The 21,078-nt window shown below is 42.1% G+C and overlaps 2 protein-coding genes across 3 annotated transcripts in view; one reads left to right on the top strand and one right to left on the bottom strand.

The window, feature by feature from the left end:
* LOC131591520 (cryptochrome-1) overlaps positions 1 to 10,615 on the bottom strand; it is a 39,247-nt gene extending 28,632 nt beyond the window's left edge. Inside the window, exon 1 of one of the 2 annotated variants that reach the window (XM_058862316.1) lies at positions 10,142 to 10,615. In XM_058862316.1, the coding sequence (XP_058718299.1) occupies positions 10,142 to 10,299 (158 nt within the window). In that variant the 5' untranslated portion in view covers positions 10,300 to 10,615. The remainder of the gene's footprint in view (positions 1 to 10,141) is intronic. The other variant, XM_058862315.1, reaches the window with a different exon arrangement.
* A 3,458-nt stretch (positions 10,616 to 14,073) lies between these two features.
* On the top strand, positions 14,074 to 19,638 carry LOC131592048 (transcription termination factor 2, mitochondrial-like). The gene is made up of 2 exons (XM_058863299.1): positions 14,074 to 14,322; positions 18,236 to 19,638. The coding sequence occupies exons 1-2, from the start codon at positions 14,259 to 14,261 to the stop codon at positions 19,441 to 19,443; spliced, it is 1,272 nt and encodes a 423-aa protein (XP_058719282.1). The 5' UTR covers positions 14,074 to 14,258; the 3' UTR covers positions 19,444 to 19,638.
* The last annotated feature ends 1,440 nt before the right edge of the window (positions 19,639 to 21,078 follow it).

Genomic DNA, 21,078 nt, shown 5'->3' with positions numbered 1-21,078 from the left:
GAGCAACAACTGCAAACTGTAGCATTCTGGGGTTAAGACAGTCTAATAGAAGAAAAAAAAGTACAGAATTAGGAAAAGAAATAGGAAAGGCTGCTGCCAAAAGAGCAACACATGGTTACTAGCAACACTTTCCAGTTTCAAAGTGTGACCTCCAATACCAAAAATGCAAGTTTCATTGTGCTGTCTCATATGGAAGCAGTAAAGAATTGGAGTAAAAATTTCTTCAAATGCTGCAAATGCAGCATTGAAGAATTTTGCTTTGACAAACACAATGTTTCAGTGTTGGCATTGAAAAAGAGAGGTTGGTGGAATTATATTCAAAAGAATGCAGAAAGCCAAATTCTAAATTGCAAAAATAGAAACAGCCACATTATCCCCCAAAAACTCATGATTTTCTTCATGGTTTAGAAGAAAAACAGACTACTGCTGAAATACAGTACTCCTCAACAGTAAATTTATTGGCAACTAGCTTTCAGAAAAGAAATTTCAACCAAGTAAGAAAACCTTACTCACTGAAAAGCACCATGACTGAATGATGAAAATTAATTTTACACAGGTCTCTGCAGTTTACAAAAGCCTTGAAATAAAAGGGGAAAATAGAAAGCAATTAAAGCAGAACTGTCAATATCACAGCAACTTACAACTTTTCCCTTTGTCATAAACTGAAGAAACTACATACTAGGAGAAGTTTCGAGGTCATACAAATGAAAGAGTAGGCTAGTGAAAAAAATAAAAAATTAGTCTCTCATAGAGCCCTTTAAGGAAGCATTCACAGGATTTGGGAGATACTGAGCAAGAGCAGTAAACAGCAAACAGTTACACTGTCTAAAAAGAAACATGGATAAAGCACAGTAAACTAGACTTTACCAGGCCTGTCATCTACTGAAAAGTAATGAAGGAAAGTCATAGGAATTATCCCTAGGCAACACAAATAAAACAAATAATTCAGATGCCATCCTTGGCTTGATCACCCTCATTAAGACTTGGATGGCTTTAACTTTTTGAGTTCACCAATAGCAAGGCTTACAAAGAACAAAACTGAAATGCAACCTCCTCCGCCAAAGACCCTTCTCAAACCTGGATAGTAAAAATTTCTGTGTAGAATATTTTCTTTTAAATGCATGTCTCAGTTTTGCAGATGTAGTCATGCTTCTCTCATGAGACAGGAAAAAGGGAAAAATATTAGGTAATCTCTGCTAAAAGCCACAATGTTTCCTTCAACTTTAAGACTTCTAGAAAAAATTAAGCTTGTTTAGTCTCTAGAATATAAAATATAAAGGAGAAAGAATGAAAAGAATCACTTGATGTCACAGGATTTACGGACAGAAAATTTCAACACAGAGAAAACTCTATAGAGAACATAGCAAAGACAATATTTAGTCCATTTTTCAATTAATCCAATGTATTAGAAATCAAACCAGTAACTATTGTCAATGCCAGTTGCTCTCTAAATGCGGGATCACAATTGTCTGTATGCTTCCCCAATACTTCAGAACTGCACAAAGTGTGAAATTGAGGTAAGTTCACCCTGGTGTTCTGTATCTTCAGTGCACAGCAAAACTGCAATGGTCCATTTAGATCATGATCATGTTTTATGAACTGTACAAGGCATGAAGTAACAAGCAGCCTACATGAAGAAGTTGCCTATTTATTTATTTCTCTGATGCAAATTACCCTCCTATTTCTGCTCTTTCAATCACTTTTTTCTCTCAATTGCAGCACAGTTTACCCCTCACCGACAAGGTCAGTAGAACTCTGGCACAGAGAAACAAAAAAAAACCAAAAAAAACAAAAAAAACCCCAAATCTTCAAGCACTGAATTCCACAGATTCCTTACTTTAAAAAAAAAAAAAAAATAAAGCATTTCTTAGCTTTGGATACATAACAGATAGAAAAATCAAAGTTTTCATTACAGGAATTGTTCCTAAGTAACTTGTACTGTATATATTTCATCTCCATCACTGAAGAATTAATAACATATATTCATACTTCACAACTTCCCCATTTGAGCTTAAACAGATTTTTTTTTCCATATTTCTGGTTTTAATTCTGAAGGGGTAAGGGTTTGTGTTCTGAAACGGTACAAACCTTCAGTGCAAGAATTTTACAGCCTTTGCTATTCATGTCCGTGAAAGAGCCACAAACATACAGACGTTAAAGAAGGAATACATGAGAGTGAACAGGAAGGGAAATGCTTCTCTATAAATTAAGAAACACTGAGATAAAGTAAATTTCTAACACAGGTCCAGAAAATTTCTCTAGTTTAGTTGTAGGAGGAAGCAATGCATAACACAAAAGTTCAGGTGCACATCACATGCCTCTTAATACAGAAATTAGATATGCAGGACACATCCTAACCAATGTTCAATGGAAGAAATCCCTTCCACCTCTGATAAAACTGAACAGGTTTTATCTTATTGCAAAAAGGTTGTTGCACTAGCACTTTGCAAAGAGATTTTAAGCAACAGTTTGACACCTGAATTTGCTAATTTACTTCCGAGACCCTGAGTATCACAAAATTCTTATTTCCTATCCAGGTTTACCAACATTGAATTTTAGACCTTTCCAATACTAAAGCAATTTAAAAATAAATAGTAAAAAAAAAAAATAAAATCAAAGTACAGAATTTATCAAGAAAAGTGCATATTTTAGGAAACTGTTCACTGCAGCTCACCTACTGTCCAAACTAATGCTAACAAAGCTCATGTGTTGTTTTTTATTATCTCCCCTAGTAACTGGAATGCACTCCAATTTTTAACTGCTCCCCACAGTATAGACACCCATGCAGACTTTTGCCACAGCCATCTCCACTTACACACTTCAAACAGAGTACTGTAATATTGACCTGCCCTTTCCAGTCTATCCTTCACCTCCACTGAAGCTTTATTCCCTTACAAAAAAATCATTTACACTCACTAAACTCCAAAGCAGTGAAAGCAAATGCTTTATGGTGACCTGAAAAACAAATGGAGGCTTCAGGGTTAGAAGAACACTGCAATTATAGCTCACCTCTTGACCTAGATTGCAAAGAGCAGGAAAGCCAAAAGTACACAGAAACACACAAACTAACCTTGCTCCATATTAAATTAAGAGTTCTGAGAAATCTAAGTGAAATGTACTGCACCAAAATGCTATGAAGTTCTTACCCTGGTAATCAAATCCAGTCCTTTTCTAGGGGTAACCAAAGGTATGGCTATTAAACCTGCTAAAGTGTGATAAGCAAATTACTAAGCCCATGGAACACACAAAGCCACATACTCTTATACTACTTACACAACTCACTCATGCTCAAGCTGACTTTTGCCTTTTTAGGTCACTGTGGGAAAGTCACAAAATTCCCTAAAGCAAAGGGTTTCTTCCAGTATACAAATTCATAACATCACAAACTTTAGTGTGACTTCTACATTGAAAAAATGGCCAACTTTGTTGGCAGCTTGACCTTCCTCCTATCACAGGTTATATAACTAACCTGAAAACCTGCCAAGCACTGAGACACAGTATGGAAAAGAACCACTTCTGAAAATAAAGGTTTCCATGCTGCAAGATAAACTGCTAGAAACTGAAAAGTTCAGGCAGTGCACAATGATAAACAGACTTTTCTGCAATATTTGCATAATATATTTAAAGAGTAGCTTCCATTGGCTTGGATAAAGACATTGTCTCAAACTTTAGGAAAATATATTTTATTGTATTAAAATGATCAAAAGAGAATGATAATATATGAAATAACTTGTTTTGAAGAATTGATGTACAATTCATTGACACTGACACATACTGATCAGTTAAGGAAAAAAAAATTATTCTTGTTTGCCTAAAAAAAGCTGCTTTCACATCCATCACAGATGGTGTTTGTTGGGGGTTATCACCCTCCCCCATTTGCGACCAGAACAGGAAACACTATGAGACGTGGACAGATTACCTTGCGCTACTCAAATGAAGAATGTAATCTATTGATACTTTCGTAAAATAAAACAAAAATAGATTACTGGTCCCAAGAGAAAAAAAGACTAAGAAAGTCCTATGTACTTGTTTCAAAACCACACTTCTCCCTTGATATTCAAAGTCCACATACTATTACATATCAAGAACACATGACCCAGATCTTCTCTGGACATCTTCAAACCTGTAGATTAGTGATGCAAAAACAGGTGTCTAAAATCTCAAAATTTCTTGATCTGGCGAATTAAGACTCCTTCAAGATCAACCTCGGAGTCAAAATCCAGATTGTATAGAGGCTCACTATATTTCTTCTGGCCTATAGTAACTGCTATTTGGAAAAACCAACTTACTGAGCACGATTCAATTTGCTATACCACCTGCTCCCCCCATACAACCAGCGCAGTCTTCTTGTCCGACTGAATAACAGTTACATTACAGAGTCTGGTGATACAAGATAATTCACGAAAATAAGGAAACAAGCACAGTGTAATTTCTCAGCTAGCAGGCTTATTTCTCACATTCTGACAGTTTGACAAAAAAGAAATTGCATATTTTCCTGGCACAGTAAAAAGGCCAATACTTATTTTCAGCAATATCATTTCAAAGGGTGTCAACAAATGGTAAACCACAGGAGAAACCAATAATCCCCTTCCAAAAAACACGTGCTGGTTACTGCAGACATGAGCAATGCAGGCCAAGAGTGATATGACCACTGTAATCTGACTCAAATCCACACTGCCACTGAAAGAAATGGTACCTGCCCTTCCCACTCTTTGCCTCTTCACTACTACGGTGACCTTTTTGCTGGCACAATCTACCATAGAGCTAATCACACCAAAACTGGTCATTAATCTCTTTTGGACAGATTGATGAGCTAAACTGGCTCACCACAGGGCTGTGTGCTATCATACAAGGGTGGAACCTTTCATCAACAGTGCAGGATTAAACCCATGAGGACATACGTCAGCGTGCTTCAATGACGTACATTGTAAATCATAGGGCTAGATCATATAACACAAATTATAGAGGGAGTTGCTGAATTGCAGGCACTTTTGGGGTAAAAAATGTTTTTTGTGGAAGACAACAGGTGAGCAGCCTAGGTGTGTGGCACTGCGGGGTTTCTCCGGACTAACTGCAGGTACCACAGAGCTCCCAACTGAAAATGCAACTTCTGGAAACAAGCTATAAGACTTTTCATAGATTAATCACCCTCAATTTAATGGGCTGGGTGAACAGTAGTGCTCCAAGTGGCACACGCCACTCTAGAGCTGAAGCCACTCATTAGAGGGTATGATGGGTTGCACTGGGTCTGCATGGCCAGGTTTTGGTATTGGGGGGCTACAAGGGCTCTCTGTGAGAGCTGCTGGAAGCTTCCTCCACCTCTTTCCAGGCCAATGCCAGAGGGCTCCAACAAGGACCTGCTGCTGGCCAAGGCAGCGCCTCTGGGGTAACCTATCTGACAGGAGGAAAACGTTCTTGCTCAGGAGCCACTGCAGACAGAGAGGAATGAGAATATGTGAGAGAAACAACTCTGCAGACTCCTAAGTCAGGGAAGAAGGAGGGGGAGGACACGCTCCAGGCACCAGAGCAGAGATTGCCCTGCAACCTGTGGTGAAGACCAGTGAGAGGAAGGCTGTCTACCTACAACCCATGAAGGACCATGGCAGAGAAAATGAGTGTGGAGAGCCCTCCCCCTGAGGAAAAAGCAGCAGAGACAATATTTGATGAACTGACCAAAACCTCCATTCCCCATCACTCTGTGTTCTTCAGGGATAGGAGATAGAGAAAACAGGAGTGAAGCTGAGCCCAGAAAGAAGGGAGGGGTGAGAGGAAAGTACTTTAAGAATTTAGGGGGTTTTTTTGTTACCCTATTCTGATTTGCTTGGCAATAAATCTATTAATTTTCTCCATGATGGTAATGGCTGAGTGACCTCTCCTTGTCCTTACCTTGACCCCCAAGCATTTTTTGGGGGTTGTATTTTCTACTCCCTGTCCAGCTGAGGGGAGTGATAGGGCCCTTGGTGGGTTTCATGTTAAATATTTAATAAATCAAATAGATTTTCATTCTAAGTGCTACACAAACAATAAAAACCCAAAGGGATGTTTTCATCAGGGAAGTCATAAATATCTCTGTGCATTCCTTACTATAAGCATGTCACCAAAATTAACAAATTATAAAAAACAGATTTTGTTCTGCCTGAATTACATATATGAAACTCAAATCACTCCTATATTAATTCTATTAACAAAATTTTCACACCAATCCCACACCCAACACCTCTATTGGACAAATCATACCTACATAAGCTGAAACTGTAAGTATATTTACAAAACCAGATGCACAGAATAGCAAAATTTAATAGATACTACAGAAAGATGTCTAAATATTAACTTTTTAAAACAAGTTCACATATCAATAAACTGCAGTGATTGTCCTGGAAATCAAACTTTTTTTTCCTCAGATTTTAATTTTTTATTTGCTTGAAATTTGAGTGTGGGAAAAAGAAAAATATCTTTTTTCCTTCTCCAAAATCAATACCACTATCAGCCATAATAGCAGCAGCTAACTTTGAAAGATCTTGAACACATCACTATTCTCACAAAATCTAAGAGGTACACAAACCAAATTATATTACTCTTATTTTAAAAGTGAAATCTGTTCTCTTCAGGAATGGTTAAAAAATAAATATAAGGACTGAAAAGATTAAACTATTAATCTTTATAAAATCAGCTGTTGCACACCAGTGTTTTAACTGTCACATCAAAGACAGACCTACACACTCAAAAAGACAAACTAAAAGTAAATTATTACCTAAAGTAAATCCCTATGCAGCAATTAACAGAATGTTTGCATTTCTTTTCAGGTACTGTGATCAATTGCCACTCTGTACTAAAACCAGGACTAAATAAAACTCTCCCCTAGGTGATGTTGTTAAGCATGAGTTTCCATTCTCCGTAATATGGAAAAGTCTGTGAGCACATATGAACACATTTTTTCAGAAGTAGGTAATGGTAACTTGTTGGAGTATGCAAGTTACATTCTCTCTCTGCTTTGTTGACACAATTAGATGCAAGCTAATTCTGGTGCCTAACGTTTAAGGGCAGCTGACAAAATTTTAAGAGAGCTTTAGTGTGATTTTAGCATTTAGCATCTCCCTCCACCATTTCTCCATCACCTTTTACTGCACCAAGTAACTTCTCTCTCTCAAGTGTTGATCTGTGAACAACACTGTGAACTCATCCCATAGAAAAAGCATGTCTCAATGAAAGCACATCTCGATTTATTTGACAGCTTGAAAAAAAGGAACAATAAGAAGAAACAGAACAGAACCAGAAAAAAATGAAGTGAGCTGAGGGAGGTCCTGGCATTTGTTACGTAGCATTCACGAATTTAGAACAGGTAGGCTGAATGCCAAGAGAAAGGAGGTCAGTAAGACCATGTGACTGCTTAGTAATTAGACTTGCTCAATAGTGCAATTACACAAAAATATTAGTTCCTGATTGTTACATGACTGTTTAAAGAGAAAAGTTAATTAGAAAGCACCTATATATTAAAGATTGCTATTTACCAGATTTAACACACATTTGTTAATATAAACAGTAACTGGTGGCTCTGCAGAGTGACAATATTCTAACAGGAAACTAAACCTCCTGGTTTCTTGTATTCTTTCACCATTCTTCATCACGTAGATTGTGTTAGTCATAGTTTGACAGAGGAGAGTTTTGCCCAGGGCACCAGGACTACAAACACTTGGTGTCAGTCAACTCAAATTAAGAAAGGGCCACTGTAAATTCACACCAGGAGGTTAAATTTGACTCACCTTCCTAATGCTGAAGGGCTTCTGCTCCAAGTCTCAAATAAAATGTTTTTGACTAATTCAACACCCTACTCAACAGGCATGTAAGCACCAATTTTGCTCATATCCAGCAAGTGAAAAAGAACATAAAATGTTTCATCATTTATCATGACACTCATGAGTGTCAAATGAGACTGGCATATCAAAAAACATCATCATAGATCTTGTATATGCTTATTGGGAATATATGTGTCTGCACTGTTTAAAAATATCTCATTAAAACCACTGGAACCTCAAGTAGATTCATACTGAACTAGTAACTGTCCATTTAAATAAAAAATTATTGAGAGGAACTGTAATAAACATACAGCTTTAGCAGCCAGTTATTCTATAAAGTTACTGTACTTTTAAACTTGGAAAAAAAACCCAATAATCTCACAAACCAGGCAGCAGGGTTTTTTTACCCAAATACATGTGCACCATGTGCCTTGAGGGCATTTGAGTGCCAGGAGATTGCTTGAAGTGCTTTGGACAGGGGAGCTGTAATTTGCCCCAAACTCAATCCCTTCAACCAGCAACTAAAACAAATCATTTTTCTTTGAATGCAAAATGCAGTGGTAGGACTAGCTGCCTTCTAAAACACTGGAAACTGTTAAAGTAAACCAACCAGCAATCTATCACACACAAATGTACTCAAGGACTCTATTAGCTAATGATCATATTACACAGTCATTGAAGAACCAGGGCAATAGCACTGAAGACATGAACTTCCTTCTGCTAGAATCAAAGTTCACATTCGTCTATCATTCACTAACTCAGAGAATACAACCAAAAACTGTTCAGCATTTCAACTGCAGGGCACATTAGAGACCTATAAAGTGTTCTTAAGACATGTGATTTCCTTAACACTTAGAATTGTGCCAATTGTCCACCTTCTTTTAAAACTTAAGTAGCTGTTCACATTTCATCCACAAAATTAAGACTTCTGAGCTTCCTCATGAATTCAAAATGTTATTCAAAAAATTCACCCCTTCAAAGCTAAAGCTATTTAAAAGTCTGTCATAGAAGAAACAGACACCATGAATCTCAGATAAGAGAAGTATAACAATTATTCATAAGTTATTTTTGTCAGTGAAAAGGAAATAACCATCAAGTTCACAAAAAGCATCTTTAGCATTTCTATCTCTTGAAAACAAGAATGTAAAGAAAACCTCTCAAAATTTGAAAAAAATAGAAAACCAAAACCTCCAGAAATAAGTCATCTGGTTGGTAAAGTATTTAATAAGTTAGGATACAAATTATTAAACCTGAAAGGAGTAATCCTTCAAGTGAACTCAACTGAAACATGAAGTATCTAAACTTTGTCGTTCTTCCATGACCTAGTGTTAAGCCAAGTTTCATTATGCTTGTTCCATAATTAGGCAACTTCTCAGCATTCTAGTCCGGGCATGCAAGTTCACGAGCATTTCAAGTTCCTGACATTGGAGGGACAGATGATACACAAACTCTGCTGCATTATCAACCGTTTTATAAGGGTAACAATTTTCAGATTCCTAGTGATGTTTTAACTAATCTCACATGACAAGCAAACACATAAGTCCTATTAACCTCTGCACACATTTAGCATGCAAACGTCAGGCACAGCTCCACAGTAAAGTTCATTTTTATATCGGGTAGGAAGAAGAATTACAACTGGCTTGACGGTGCAGGAACAAATCTGCATGCTCCGGAAAGGGACACCAAGCCAACCAAAGTTCAAGAAGCATTTAGCCAACGCTCTCAGGCACACTGTGGGTTTCTTGTGGCTCTTCTATGCAAGGCCAGGAGCTGGACTCCACGATCCAGTGGGATCGGGTCACTTCCAACTCGGGGTATTTTGTCATACCGTTCCGTGCAGGAACGCTACTCTGAGAAAGTACTTCTGAGCTAAGCGAGCAGCTTCACAGTTTCTCCAGGACGGAGTCGCCCTGGGCTTCCCGGCTGCCCAGAGTTCCTGAGATGGTGCAAGCCCTCCGGGCTACTCCCCACAGGGTTTTCCCCGGCAGCAATCCCGCTCTGTGCACCAGCGCTCGGAACCGCACGGAACCGCCGCCTTCGGGAGCGACAACAAGCGCTGCCCTCCCCGAGAAGCCACAGCCCACCGCCCCGCACTCTGCCACGGCCTTCCCGGTTCCTTCCTCCCCGTCCCTCCCACGTGCGCCGCGGGAGCCGCAGCCCGGGCCGGCGCTGGGCTGGATATGTAACACCGCCGGGCCCGCGGGGAGGGAGGGAGGGCGGGAGGGCGGCCGAGAGAAGCCGGCGCTGGCGGCGGCCCAATCGGGCGCGGAGGGGAGGGGATGGCGGGGAGGCAGCGTGACCGAATACATAACGCGGAGATTAGTGCCCCCGCAGCGCCCCGCACTCACCGCCACCTGTTGATGCCCACGTTGGAGGAGCCGGCGAACCAGGGGTCCAGGATGTAGACGCAGCGCACCGTGTCGGCGCCCTGGATGCATTCCCGCAGCGCCGGGTTGTCGTGGAGCCGCAGCCCCTTGCGGAACCAGTGTACGGCGTTCACCCCCATGCCGGGTGCGGGCGCTCAGCGGGAACCGCCGCCGCCCGTGGGGCCGCTCATGGCCCGGCGCCGCCGGGCGAGCACGGACGGGCGGCGGGGCGGCCCGCGGGGCCTCGCTGCGGACGGCTCTAGGACCCGGCGGACACGGCGGGAGCGGCCGCCCGGCGGGGACGCATCACCCCGCGGAGCCCCCGCGCCGGGGAGAGCAGGGACGAAATGTGGGAGCGCTGGATCCGGCGGTCTCTGCTGGGCGGTGACGGCGCCCTTCCCGCGGAAAGCGCCGTCCGTAGCCGCTGCCTCCTCCTCGCCGCTGGCCCTGTGACTGCGCCGGCCGCTGGGCTGCGCCGGCCACTCCGCCCCGCCCCCCGCCGCCCATTGGCCGGCGCCGCTCCCACGTGACCGCGGCCCCTCACGTTTCTGAGGTGTGTTCGGTACCGGCGGCGCGCGGGGGAAGGGAGGCCCGGTCGGGCGGGCGCGCGCCCGCGGCGGGGAGGGAGGCAGGCGGCCGCGGGACCCGCGACCTCGGCGGGAACCGCGGCCGCCGGGGCGGCGCGGGGTCGGCGGGCCGCGGCGGCGGGGGGCGGGGCGCGGCTCTCCGCCACCCCGCCACCCCCCCCCGTGGCTCGGCGCGGCGGGACCCGGATGAGCACGGGGCCGCGAGGCGGCTCTCGGTGGCGCCGGTTCCGCCGGGAGGCGCAGGCGCGCGCGCGCCCCCGAGCCTGTTACGTATCGCGGCCTGCGCGCGCCCGCGCCGCTCCCGTCACCCGGCCGCTCCCCGGGCCGTGGCCGCCGGCCCCATCCCGCGGGAAGCGGGCGGGGGTTATGTAAGCGTGTGCGTAGGGAGCGTCTCCTGGAGCAGCGGAGCTCCGGAGGGCCCTTCCAGCCCTGACGATTCTGTGACGCGGGCCGAGGGCTCGCTGCCGTCGGGACGTGTTGGTCAAAAGGAACCCCCGGGCAAGAGAGAGCCGAGCGGCGCTGCCGCACCCAAAGAGGCTGTCAAGCAGCAGAACGAGTTAAAATGGTCCCTCTCGCACCGTTAGTAAAGTCATTACTAAAAGGTGAATTTCTCACGCCTGTTAATTACAGAGCTCAAACCACCGCCTGTGTGCTGCCAGCACAGCGGCTTTCCCTGGAGCTGATCCTTGGCTGCACCGGAGGCCAACGGGGGCATCGCACTGACAGGATTCAGTACAACCCTCTGGAGCCTTAACAGGGCAGCTCTAGTTGCAGGTCTGAAAATAAACCTCCACCTGTGGATTTCAGCTCAAATCTACAGCTTCCAGAGTGCTCACGGACAAGTGGGTAGCAACAGCAAGAGTGGTCTCATTAGAGAGATAAAAGGCAGTACAAGAGAAGTAAAAAGGCAGAGGATCCAAATCAGCAGTAAGGACCTTTCTTAACTTCGAAAATTCCAGACAGTACTTTAAGAACTGTCATTTTTCTTTCTCCTAAAATATTTTTTCTGCTAAGATGCACAGAAAGTAGAAGTCAGCAAGAAGAGACACAGGCGTCATAGATTTTTTCCCTTCATTCTTTTCTTTCCTCACTTCAAATGACATAATAAACATAGTAATAGAATCACAAAATCATTTAGGTTGGAAAAGACCTCTGAGGCCAACTTTTTACTGGCCACCACCATCTCGGCTTGGCCATGGCACTGAGTGCCACTTCCAGTTGTTAATTGAACACTTCCACAGATGGTGGCTTCATCGCCTCCCTGGGCAGCTCATTCCAATGCTTAACAACTCTGTCCGTGAAAAACTTCCTCCTGCTGTCCAACCTGAACCTCCCCTTGTGCAGCTTGAGGCTCTGTCATCTCATCCTGTCACAGCTTACCTGGGAGAAGTATCACCACCATCAGGCCATACCTGATGATCAAGGTATGCAAAAGCCCCAGCCATGATTAGAATCCCCTTCTGCTTGGTCTTATACAAAATTTAGTTTTAAAAGGTGTAGCACGTGGAGACTGAACAGTTTTTGACTGCTGACTTTAACAATAGCATAGATTATGATGAATTTTTCAGTTATCACTTTGTTGTATCTAGAAAATCATATGCCACAGCTCATCATTCTGATCCAAGAAGAACATATAGGATCCCATCATATACCCTTGCTGAAACTCAGAGCCAGAGTAGTGGGGTCATTGTAAAGTCAAACACTGCTTTCTCAGTTAATACAAAGTACATTCTTATTTGCCTGGTTGTATTATTATTATTATTATTATTATTATTATTATTATTATTATTATTATTATTATTATTATTATCCAAATATTTGATAAATAATTTTCAAATAAAAAATAAAAAGAAAGTTCAGTAGTTATTAACCACTGTCCACCAAGCTCATTTGAATTCTATAATTTTTGAACACACTAAAGAAGTAAAATCCTTATTTTCAAGGAAAGTCACTTCACAACACAGCTTTTATTTCAAACATTTAAATTGCTTTTTCCTACTCATTTTGTGTCCTGCTAGCTCTCCACAAGGCTGCCACACTGAAGATAGCCCTGAATAAAGTCCAGCATCAACCAATCTGCCTTCTTGGAATACTGAGGTTGAAACAGCCCTTCCTCACTAGACCTTGTGGTTTCTTAAACAAATTGCAGCCATGAAAAGCATCAGTGTCTAGGCTGTTTTGTTGCTACAGGCTAAATAACAATTACAGTATATCATTAGCATATCATTATGTCAAAACACTATTTGTCTCTATCTGGCCATGCCTTCTATGCGAGACAGTTTGTTCTTGACTCAGAAGTGAGAGAAAGAACATATTAATGTATAATTAATATTGTATTAGGATATATTAATATATAATAGATACAGACTGTATTAATTAAAATGTCAGATCTCAAGGGAAGAGCCACTCCAACTTAGCTGAAATAGAAAATAGAATGACAGTTAATCAAAGAACTCATACAAGTAAACCTCTCTACAGTGTTCTCTTGTGAATAACTTTTTTTAAACAATATTGCAAATTTATCCCAGACTGTGAATGCAAAAATGAAGAGACTGGGGAGAAGATAGAAGGGAAAAAAGATAACACGGAGGCATGAAATGAAAAAAACAAAGAAGGAAGTATACGGTACATTTTCTCTTACAAATTAGAAGCTATTTTTTTAGATGCATGTTTTTGACATCATTGTTTGCATTATACTCACAGACTTCGTTAACTGCTCTTGGAACAGCTGTTATTCAGGAGACCAAGCTTGAACCCTGCTCCTAGAGCAAAGTTTCTTTCTATGGCATTTCTCTTCTTCATTAGCTCTTTTTTACATCGAGTACAGACTCCTGAACATGTAGCTTACAAAAGAAAGGTTCACATAGACGACAGCAGTGATTTTCACTCTCTGAAAGATGTGATTGTGCAGACTTGGAGTTAGTTAAAAAATCCAAACACCTCTAGTAAAATATTTCTAGTCTAGAAATCATTTAGGTGACTGCTGATTTGTTACTCTAGATGAGAAATATTAGTAGACATGGCTAAAAAAATTAAGATAGAGGAAGATAGCTCTCACCATCACAGCTCAATGAACTTCTGAAAAGCCACCAGCAAAGCAATATAAGCCAAATGACTATATGTAATTGTGTAATAAGGCAGTGTCATATGAAGAAAATACACTGGTGTAAGGCAAGCCTCCGATCATGATGTCGGTGTTACTGAATCCAAAGGATCATCTACTTCCCGTCAGAGCACAGGCACTCAAGTAGTCTGACTTTCAAACGCTCCGTTCATTGCTATTGTATTACTTAGAAATTTTTATCCAATTTTTTTTTGTTTTTTTTTCTACTTAGCCCGCTACTTCTCTTTGCAAGCTGTTTTAATCCACCGGCCTTTCACTTTTCCGAGCGCCGGCCGGGCCTGCTCCGCAAGCGCTGGCCCGGGCAGTTCCGCCCCGGGGGAGCCCGGGCCGGCTCCCGCTGCGGGCGGCCACGGCCCTGCGGCTCAGCCGCGCCCCCCGTGCCCGGCACATGGTACGTGCCGGCGCCCCCCGCGCGGCGGCGGTGGAGCGGCCCGGCGGCGGCGGCGAGGCCGGTGAGCGCGGCCGGGGGCGGCGGGGCCGGCACCGGGGCGCGGGGGCAGAGGGGCCGGCGCGGCGCTGAGGATGGCGAGGGCGGCTCCGAGGGATGCGCGGCAGGGGAGGGACCCCCGGGTGCGGGGCACGGCCGCCGGTGACTGCGGCAGGAGCGGCACTCGGGGCGGGATGGGCCTGCGGCTCCCGGGCTGGCTGCAGCAGAAAATCCGCCTCCTGCCTCTCCGCCCCCAAGCGGAGTCCAAAGGGTGGGAAAGGGACGGGCCGAGCTGTGGGAGAAGGCTGTGATGGAGACCCTTGTTTTGTCTGTGCTGAAAGCACCGCCACTTAATGACCAGTGGTTTAAATAGTGCAGTGCGTCCTTAAGCACTTTTCAAATGTCTCTCCTTTCCTGGATGTAAGAAAAAGCTTTTTCCCTATGAGGATAGCTGAGCAGTAGAACATGTAACCCACACAGGCCGGCTGGGCTCCATCCATGAAGGTTTTAAAGACCTGACTGGACAAAGCAGCCTGGATCCTGCAGACCCTGCTTTGAGCTCTTGAGGTCCCTTCAAACTTGGATTATCCTAGGATCCTCTATATTATTTTCTAGAAAGCTTTCTGTTGGTCTGGCATATATTTTATAATCATTTACTTCATTTCCACCACTAATGCAAAGCAGGGATTAATTTTTTTGTAAGTGTAGAAGTGCAAACATTTACTGTGCATTAATCTAAAAAACTGCAACCTCTGACCAGCCCAGATTCCTTCACAAACCATTCAAACCCTGTCTACACTGCTATCTTCTAGGTAGATACCTACTCTTCTTGGTTCAAAGTTCAATCTAGGCATTCAGGAGTTTAATTTAATTTTTTACAGCCTGCTAAGTTTCCTATAATGAGAGTGGTAGTGGTCAGCAGCCATACTTGTTGCCATCTTTACGGAAAGATTTTGTGAACAATCTAGCATGAGTAAAAGTTTGGGTTTGCTAATTTTAAAAAAAGTGATACTTGAGTCTCAAAACACACATTCAGAGATTCACATGGGTGATAAATCAACCAGTTGATCCTTGTAGCTATTTCCTATAGAAGATTTACATAGAAGTCTCATTAAATAATGAAACTTACAGCACCCCTTTACTTCGTATATGCATGTCTCTGCTAGTGTGCTAGCAAGCAGGATCACAGGCAACTTCTACATTAGCTCACTTCCTTATTGCTGTTCTAACACTTGGTAGTGAGAGGGTGCTGCTGGCAGTGCTGCAAGCACCTTATCTGAGCTGGCTCAGTTTTTCTTCTTAATCTCTCAATTGCTTTACAATCCCCACAGCAATCTAAGTATGTAAAAAGTTACAGTGGAGTCCTATGCATTAGAACATGCATTAGATCCAACCAGAGCTTTAAGAGAACTCTGAATTCTTGAAAGCAGTTACATACCCTGGAAATGTGATACTGTCATCTACGGACTTGGAAATACATCAAATCAATACTCAAATCTTCTTGGTTTCTACAGAACTCCAAGACATTCAAATCCATTCATGTTATTTTGCATGTTGTAGTTTGCATTGGGCTTTTTTACAAGGACTCCTGAGTACCCCAGTCAAATGAGTTTTGGCAAATAAAGTTTTCCTTTCTTTTACAGTATTCCGTGGTTCTGATGATCCTCACAAACAAAAGGGACAAATTGACTATGATGCCAGTCATTTTCAGAAAATGTAAAGCTTATTTTAAATAAATGTAACAACCATTTCTATGTCAGATTTTAGAAGAGCACAATTTACTATATCAGAATTTTTAAAAGGTTCTATAATAGTAAAAATTACAGTATTTTAAGGGACTGCATTACTCTCAAAGGAATTTTGTTTAAGAGCAGGATTATGCATTAAAGTTAGTCATGGATATTTTTCCAGTTTGTACTTTGGAAATATTATTTGACATTCCAAACAATTTTAACAACACTTCACTTTGCTGGCCACTTCTAGCTAAGCTGAAGCATTAAAGAAGAAAACCCTGATCCTTCAGAAATTTGGTTATTCTGACTGGACCCACTAAACTCAGTAGAACTACTCAGAGTGCTCAGACACAGGCAGTTGTGTCAGTCCTGTAGAGGAGAGATTTAGTTTGCAGCCAATTTTTCAGGACATGGAAAGGTCAGCAGACAAAACATCTGTGACTTACCTACACTTCCAGTACTTCCAGGGTTACTGGGAAAAATCACTTGTTCTGTTGTGGGGCTTGGGACAGCATTTCTTAAGTCACAAGGTGTAGGAAGACAAAACCATCAGCCCTGGGATTCTGACACAACCAGCACATTAGGCAATTGGTTTTGCCTTAGAGGTGTGAAATAATACTAGAGAACAAGTTATCAATAAACAGCTTCTGTTAATAACATAAGTGTGCATATAGGAAATTATGTCATAGTCTGTTAGTTTATGATGTAGTAACATAACAGTAGTCCACCTCAGAAGCAGAAAAAAAGCAAAGGTACACTTTCTTGAGATGAAGGATTTACATCTATAAAATATTTAACTATACCTGGCAACTAGAAAGAGGACCTACCACTAAAGTTCTCTAAACAAACCACATTATTTTCGTAGAAGATGGGCTCGAAGGAAAATTCTAGGGCTCTTGTGCAGCTCTGTGACAGGTATTGAGGTCTGTTGGACAGGAGATTAGGCTGCGTGATCATAACAGTATTTTCTCTCCTAAAAAACCCCCAAAAAACAAAAACAAACAACACCAAAAAAAACAAACAAACAAAAACCCAACCGAAAGTAATTTAGCAGTGCTCAGGTAGGTATTTTTTGAAGCATGCTATACTTAGGGAGAGGTGAAAGCAACTGTCCAAATGTTCTCACTTTCAGTTTGAGCAGTTTTAAGCATGTTACCAGCAGCAGCTATTTGCAGGAGTATTGCAGAGATCAGCAGTTCTCCCTCTCACAGTCAGTACTTCCAAAGGGTCGTTATGAAAACACCCCCCAGGAAGTTAAAGATACACTTGATGATATCTTTCTTTGATTGCTGCAGCTCCTTTGCCCCTGCAGAGCAAGTGACAGTGCATGTGCTATTGGTGATAACTGGGCAGTGAGTTTGGGCAAAGGTGAGGTGTGGGGTTGGCCCTGTGGACTCCAGCACAGCCACACACCTATTCCACAAGGACTGCCTCCAGAAGAGACCTGGAGGCAGAAATAAGGCATTGGTGCAGGGAGCAGCTGTAGCAAACTAGGTGCTGGAAGAGGTAGGTGAAGGCCTACAAATGTTACTGTGTACTTGCTTCCTCCCCCAAAATACCACGGTGCTTATTCAAACTCAATTAACACACTCGGCTGGTGAAAAACACTTACATAAAGGTTCATGTGACTTTTTTTTCCCTTAATTATATAACGAATGATTTCAAAATGAAATTATGCTACAAACTGCTGCTAATGCAGCACTGCGTGGTGGATCTCTGACACATGAAAGAACAACTCACACTCCAAATAATGCTTGAGAAGTTAAAGCAAATACATTCATAAGAACTAAGAAAGAGATTTAAGCTGCCATTTTTTGTTAATTTAGTGGGATTGCTGTCAAATGAAGTTGCATGAATCATTTTCCTCATACAGTGTGAGTGATCTAAAATGCAGTAACAATATTAGCTACAAGAAATGGCTGACAGTTTGGAGCTTGTATGACTGCAGGCATTGATATGGAGAGAGCACTGCCCCACATCAAGTCTGTTGCATCCATGTAACTCTTCCAGTAATGTATCCATCAGAACACTAACCTTTCAAAAATAGTCTTTCCCCCTGCTTTCATGTGAAAGCTGGATTTTGCACTAGTAACTAAAACCACTCTGGAGAGTAATTTCTTATGCCAGTTCTGTCTAAACATCGATGATCTTGACCATTACCTCCTTCCTTAAATGTGTTTTCTTACAGTTGTTGTGTCTCCACAGGACTGACTTCCATGATGTTGAGAGGAGTCGCTCACGGTGCAAAAGACACGTTCACTCTTCTGTTGACAAGATCTCAGAGCCGTAACCCAGGACCGAAGCTTTCATCAGTGTGGCCTGACATAACAAACAAAAGCTTCCTAATACATTCCAGTAACACAACTGATACCAAGTCAAAAGAAGAAAATAAAAAAACCCTTGAGAATCTCTACAGTTTGTCAGTTGACATAACGAAGATACGCAGACTGAAGGAATGGGTCCTTCTCCAGGATGTGGCCTATGTTAAAGAAATTGCTGGTATCTTACAGGAAATGGGAGCAGACGAGACCACTGTAGCCAACATTATAGAACGCTGTCCGGAGGCAATTCTTCACACCCCAGCAGAGATAAACTCTCAAAGAGCTTTATGGCAATTAGTATGCCAGAATGAAAAACAGCTGATTAAATTAATAGAGCAATTTCCAGAATCTTTTTTTACTACTGAGTATCAGCAGAACCAGAAGGCAAACATACTATTTTTTCAAGAGCTGGGACTTAAGAATAATATAATCACCAGGTTCTTGACAAGTGCACCCAATATTTTCTATAACCCTGTTGAGAAAAACAAAACTGTGATAGAGACATTACAAAGAAATTATTTAAATTTAGGGGGTTCTGAAGCAAATATGAAGATCTGGATACTGAAGCTATTGAGCCAAAATCCATTTATTTTATTAAATACTTCCACCACAATCCAGGAGAACTTGGAATTTCTCCAAAAGAATGATTTCACTGACCAGGAAGTCCTACAGCTGCTATCCAAACTTAAAGGATTCATTTTTCAACTTAATTCTACCACTATGCAGAAGAGTATTCTTTTCTCCAAAAACACCTTCAAGTGCAGTGATCAAGAACTAAAACAACTAGTGCTGAAATGCCCAGCCCTTCTCTACTATTCTGTTCCGGTTTTGGAAGAAAGACTTGAAGGACTACTGAAGGAAGGTATTTCTATAGCACAGATTAGAGAGACACCAATGGTGCTGGAGTTGACAACACAAATCGTTCAGTACCGAATTAAAAAGCTCTCTGCATTAGGATATGATATAAAGAGTGGAAATCTAGAAAGCTTGAATGGTACTAAAAAAGATTTTGAAGTTACTTATGGTAAGATACAATCAAAGAAGGAGAGACCAATTTTTAATCCTGTTGCTCCTCTACACATTGAAGATTAATTTGAATGCTGTACTTCAAGTTATGCGAAAGCAAATTAAAAGGGAAGTTGGTTCTTCAAGAAGAGATGGAAGAAAAGCAATCTTAATCAAGTCTGTAGTCTTACAATGTACTTTGTCCAGGAGGGGGTCTTAGGCACAACTTCAGTGTACAATTGTAGTATTCTAATGCTTTCAAATAATATCATAGAAGTTACAGTTATGATAAAGGTTGCCTTTTCCTAAGAGTACCTCAGATGTGACATTTTCTTACCTGATGGGGCATTAACTGCCTTAGATTTTCAGCTCTGTCACTGCACAACACCACAGCCCATGGTACTGATTAGCACAATTTTTATCTGAGGAAGACAAAAGGAGGAATAGTATTTTTCCAGCAGTGTTCATCAATCTGCTGGTTCACTGTCTTCAGGAAATGCTCTTTGAGTTCTTTTCCTTATTGCTGAAGTAGCTTTAGCTCCTGGATCCTGACCTTCAACAAGACTTGATTTCTTGGACAGGAAAGCCCTGTCCTAAGCACAGGGGTGGGACATGATGGTTTTGTATTCACTGACTGCTATGGTAAGACTCCAGTATGTTTGTGTACAAACCACAACGCAAAGAAGCCACAAGATAACAACCTTTACATTTCTGAGATGTCAAAATTTTTCCAAAAGGTCTGGAACAGGAGGAGATACATTTCTTGCTATTGTATAGTCCTTAATCTCTTCTAGCAAGGTTTGGGGACAGGAAAGATTAGGGAGATTCAAGTCTCAAATGATTGTAGGAGAACAGAGAATGTCATGCTTTTCTATTAGGTGCATCAAAACTCTAGTCTGTAAACCACTGGTGATTAAACATGAGTACCAGATTTGCAAACAGCTGCAACAGTTTCTAAATATATGGGTGGCACTGCTTCTCAGATAACACCATATGACAATTGGCGACAAGTGCTGGCTTTCAAAATAGTAGCTATCAGACAGTGTTTAAGTTCTCAAGGGATTTGATTTCTTCTCATTTATGGACTGTGAATGATAATATAAAATAGCAGCATCACTGACAATCATTTCAACAGAATTAGGATCATCAGTGACTTTACTTCTCAGACTTTTTCAAGTAGCTATTCCACACATATTCCCTCTTGACAACAGTATAAAAACCAGCTACACACCACCCTCACTCCAGGCATTCTTCAACACACATTTTGGCAGCAAGTCCAGGCCTCCGTTTCTTAAAATGTGGTTTGTAATTGCTGAAGAAAGCTGGCATGGAGTTACTGGTCCAGAGGGTGGGCTGAAAGAATGATGATTTTATAAAGACTGCCACATTATCTGCTGTGCACTGGGAAAGGGCTGGGAACACCTGGTAGGAGCAGTCTCAAGATCTCAGCAGCTGAAGGTCTTACACTGAGCACTCTGCAGGCAAGTGCAGACGTGACAGGCGTTTCTGGGGGGAAATACCACTCTTAACAAGAGCACGTGTGACAGTGGCAGGAATTCAAGAAGGGGATGTATCACCATTATGAAAAAAATCAGGCTGTGGTACCAGGCTGTGTCTATGCTGAATCTTTCAAAACACGTTATTTTTTAAGAGGAAACTGGGAAGACAGCCATATTAAAAATTCACAGGAACTTGCCTTTGTCACTTTCTGACTGTCCTTCT

This window comes from Poecile atricapillus, chromosome W (genome assembly GCF_030490865.1).
Source record: "Poecile atricapillus isolate bPoeAtr1 chromosome W, bPoeAtr1.hap1, whole genome shotgun sequence".
NCBI classification, from domain to species: Eukaryota; Metazoa; Chordata; class Aves; order Passeriformes; family Paridae; genus Poecile; species Poecile atricapillus.
This window is presented reverse-complemented; position numbering and strand designations above follow the sequence as displayed.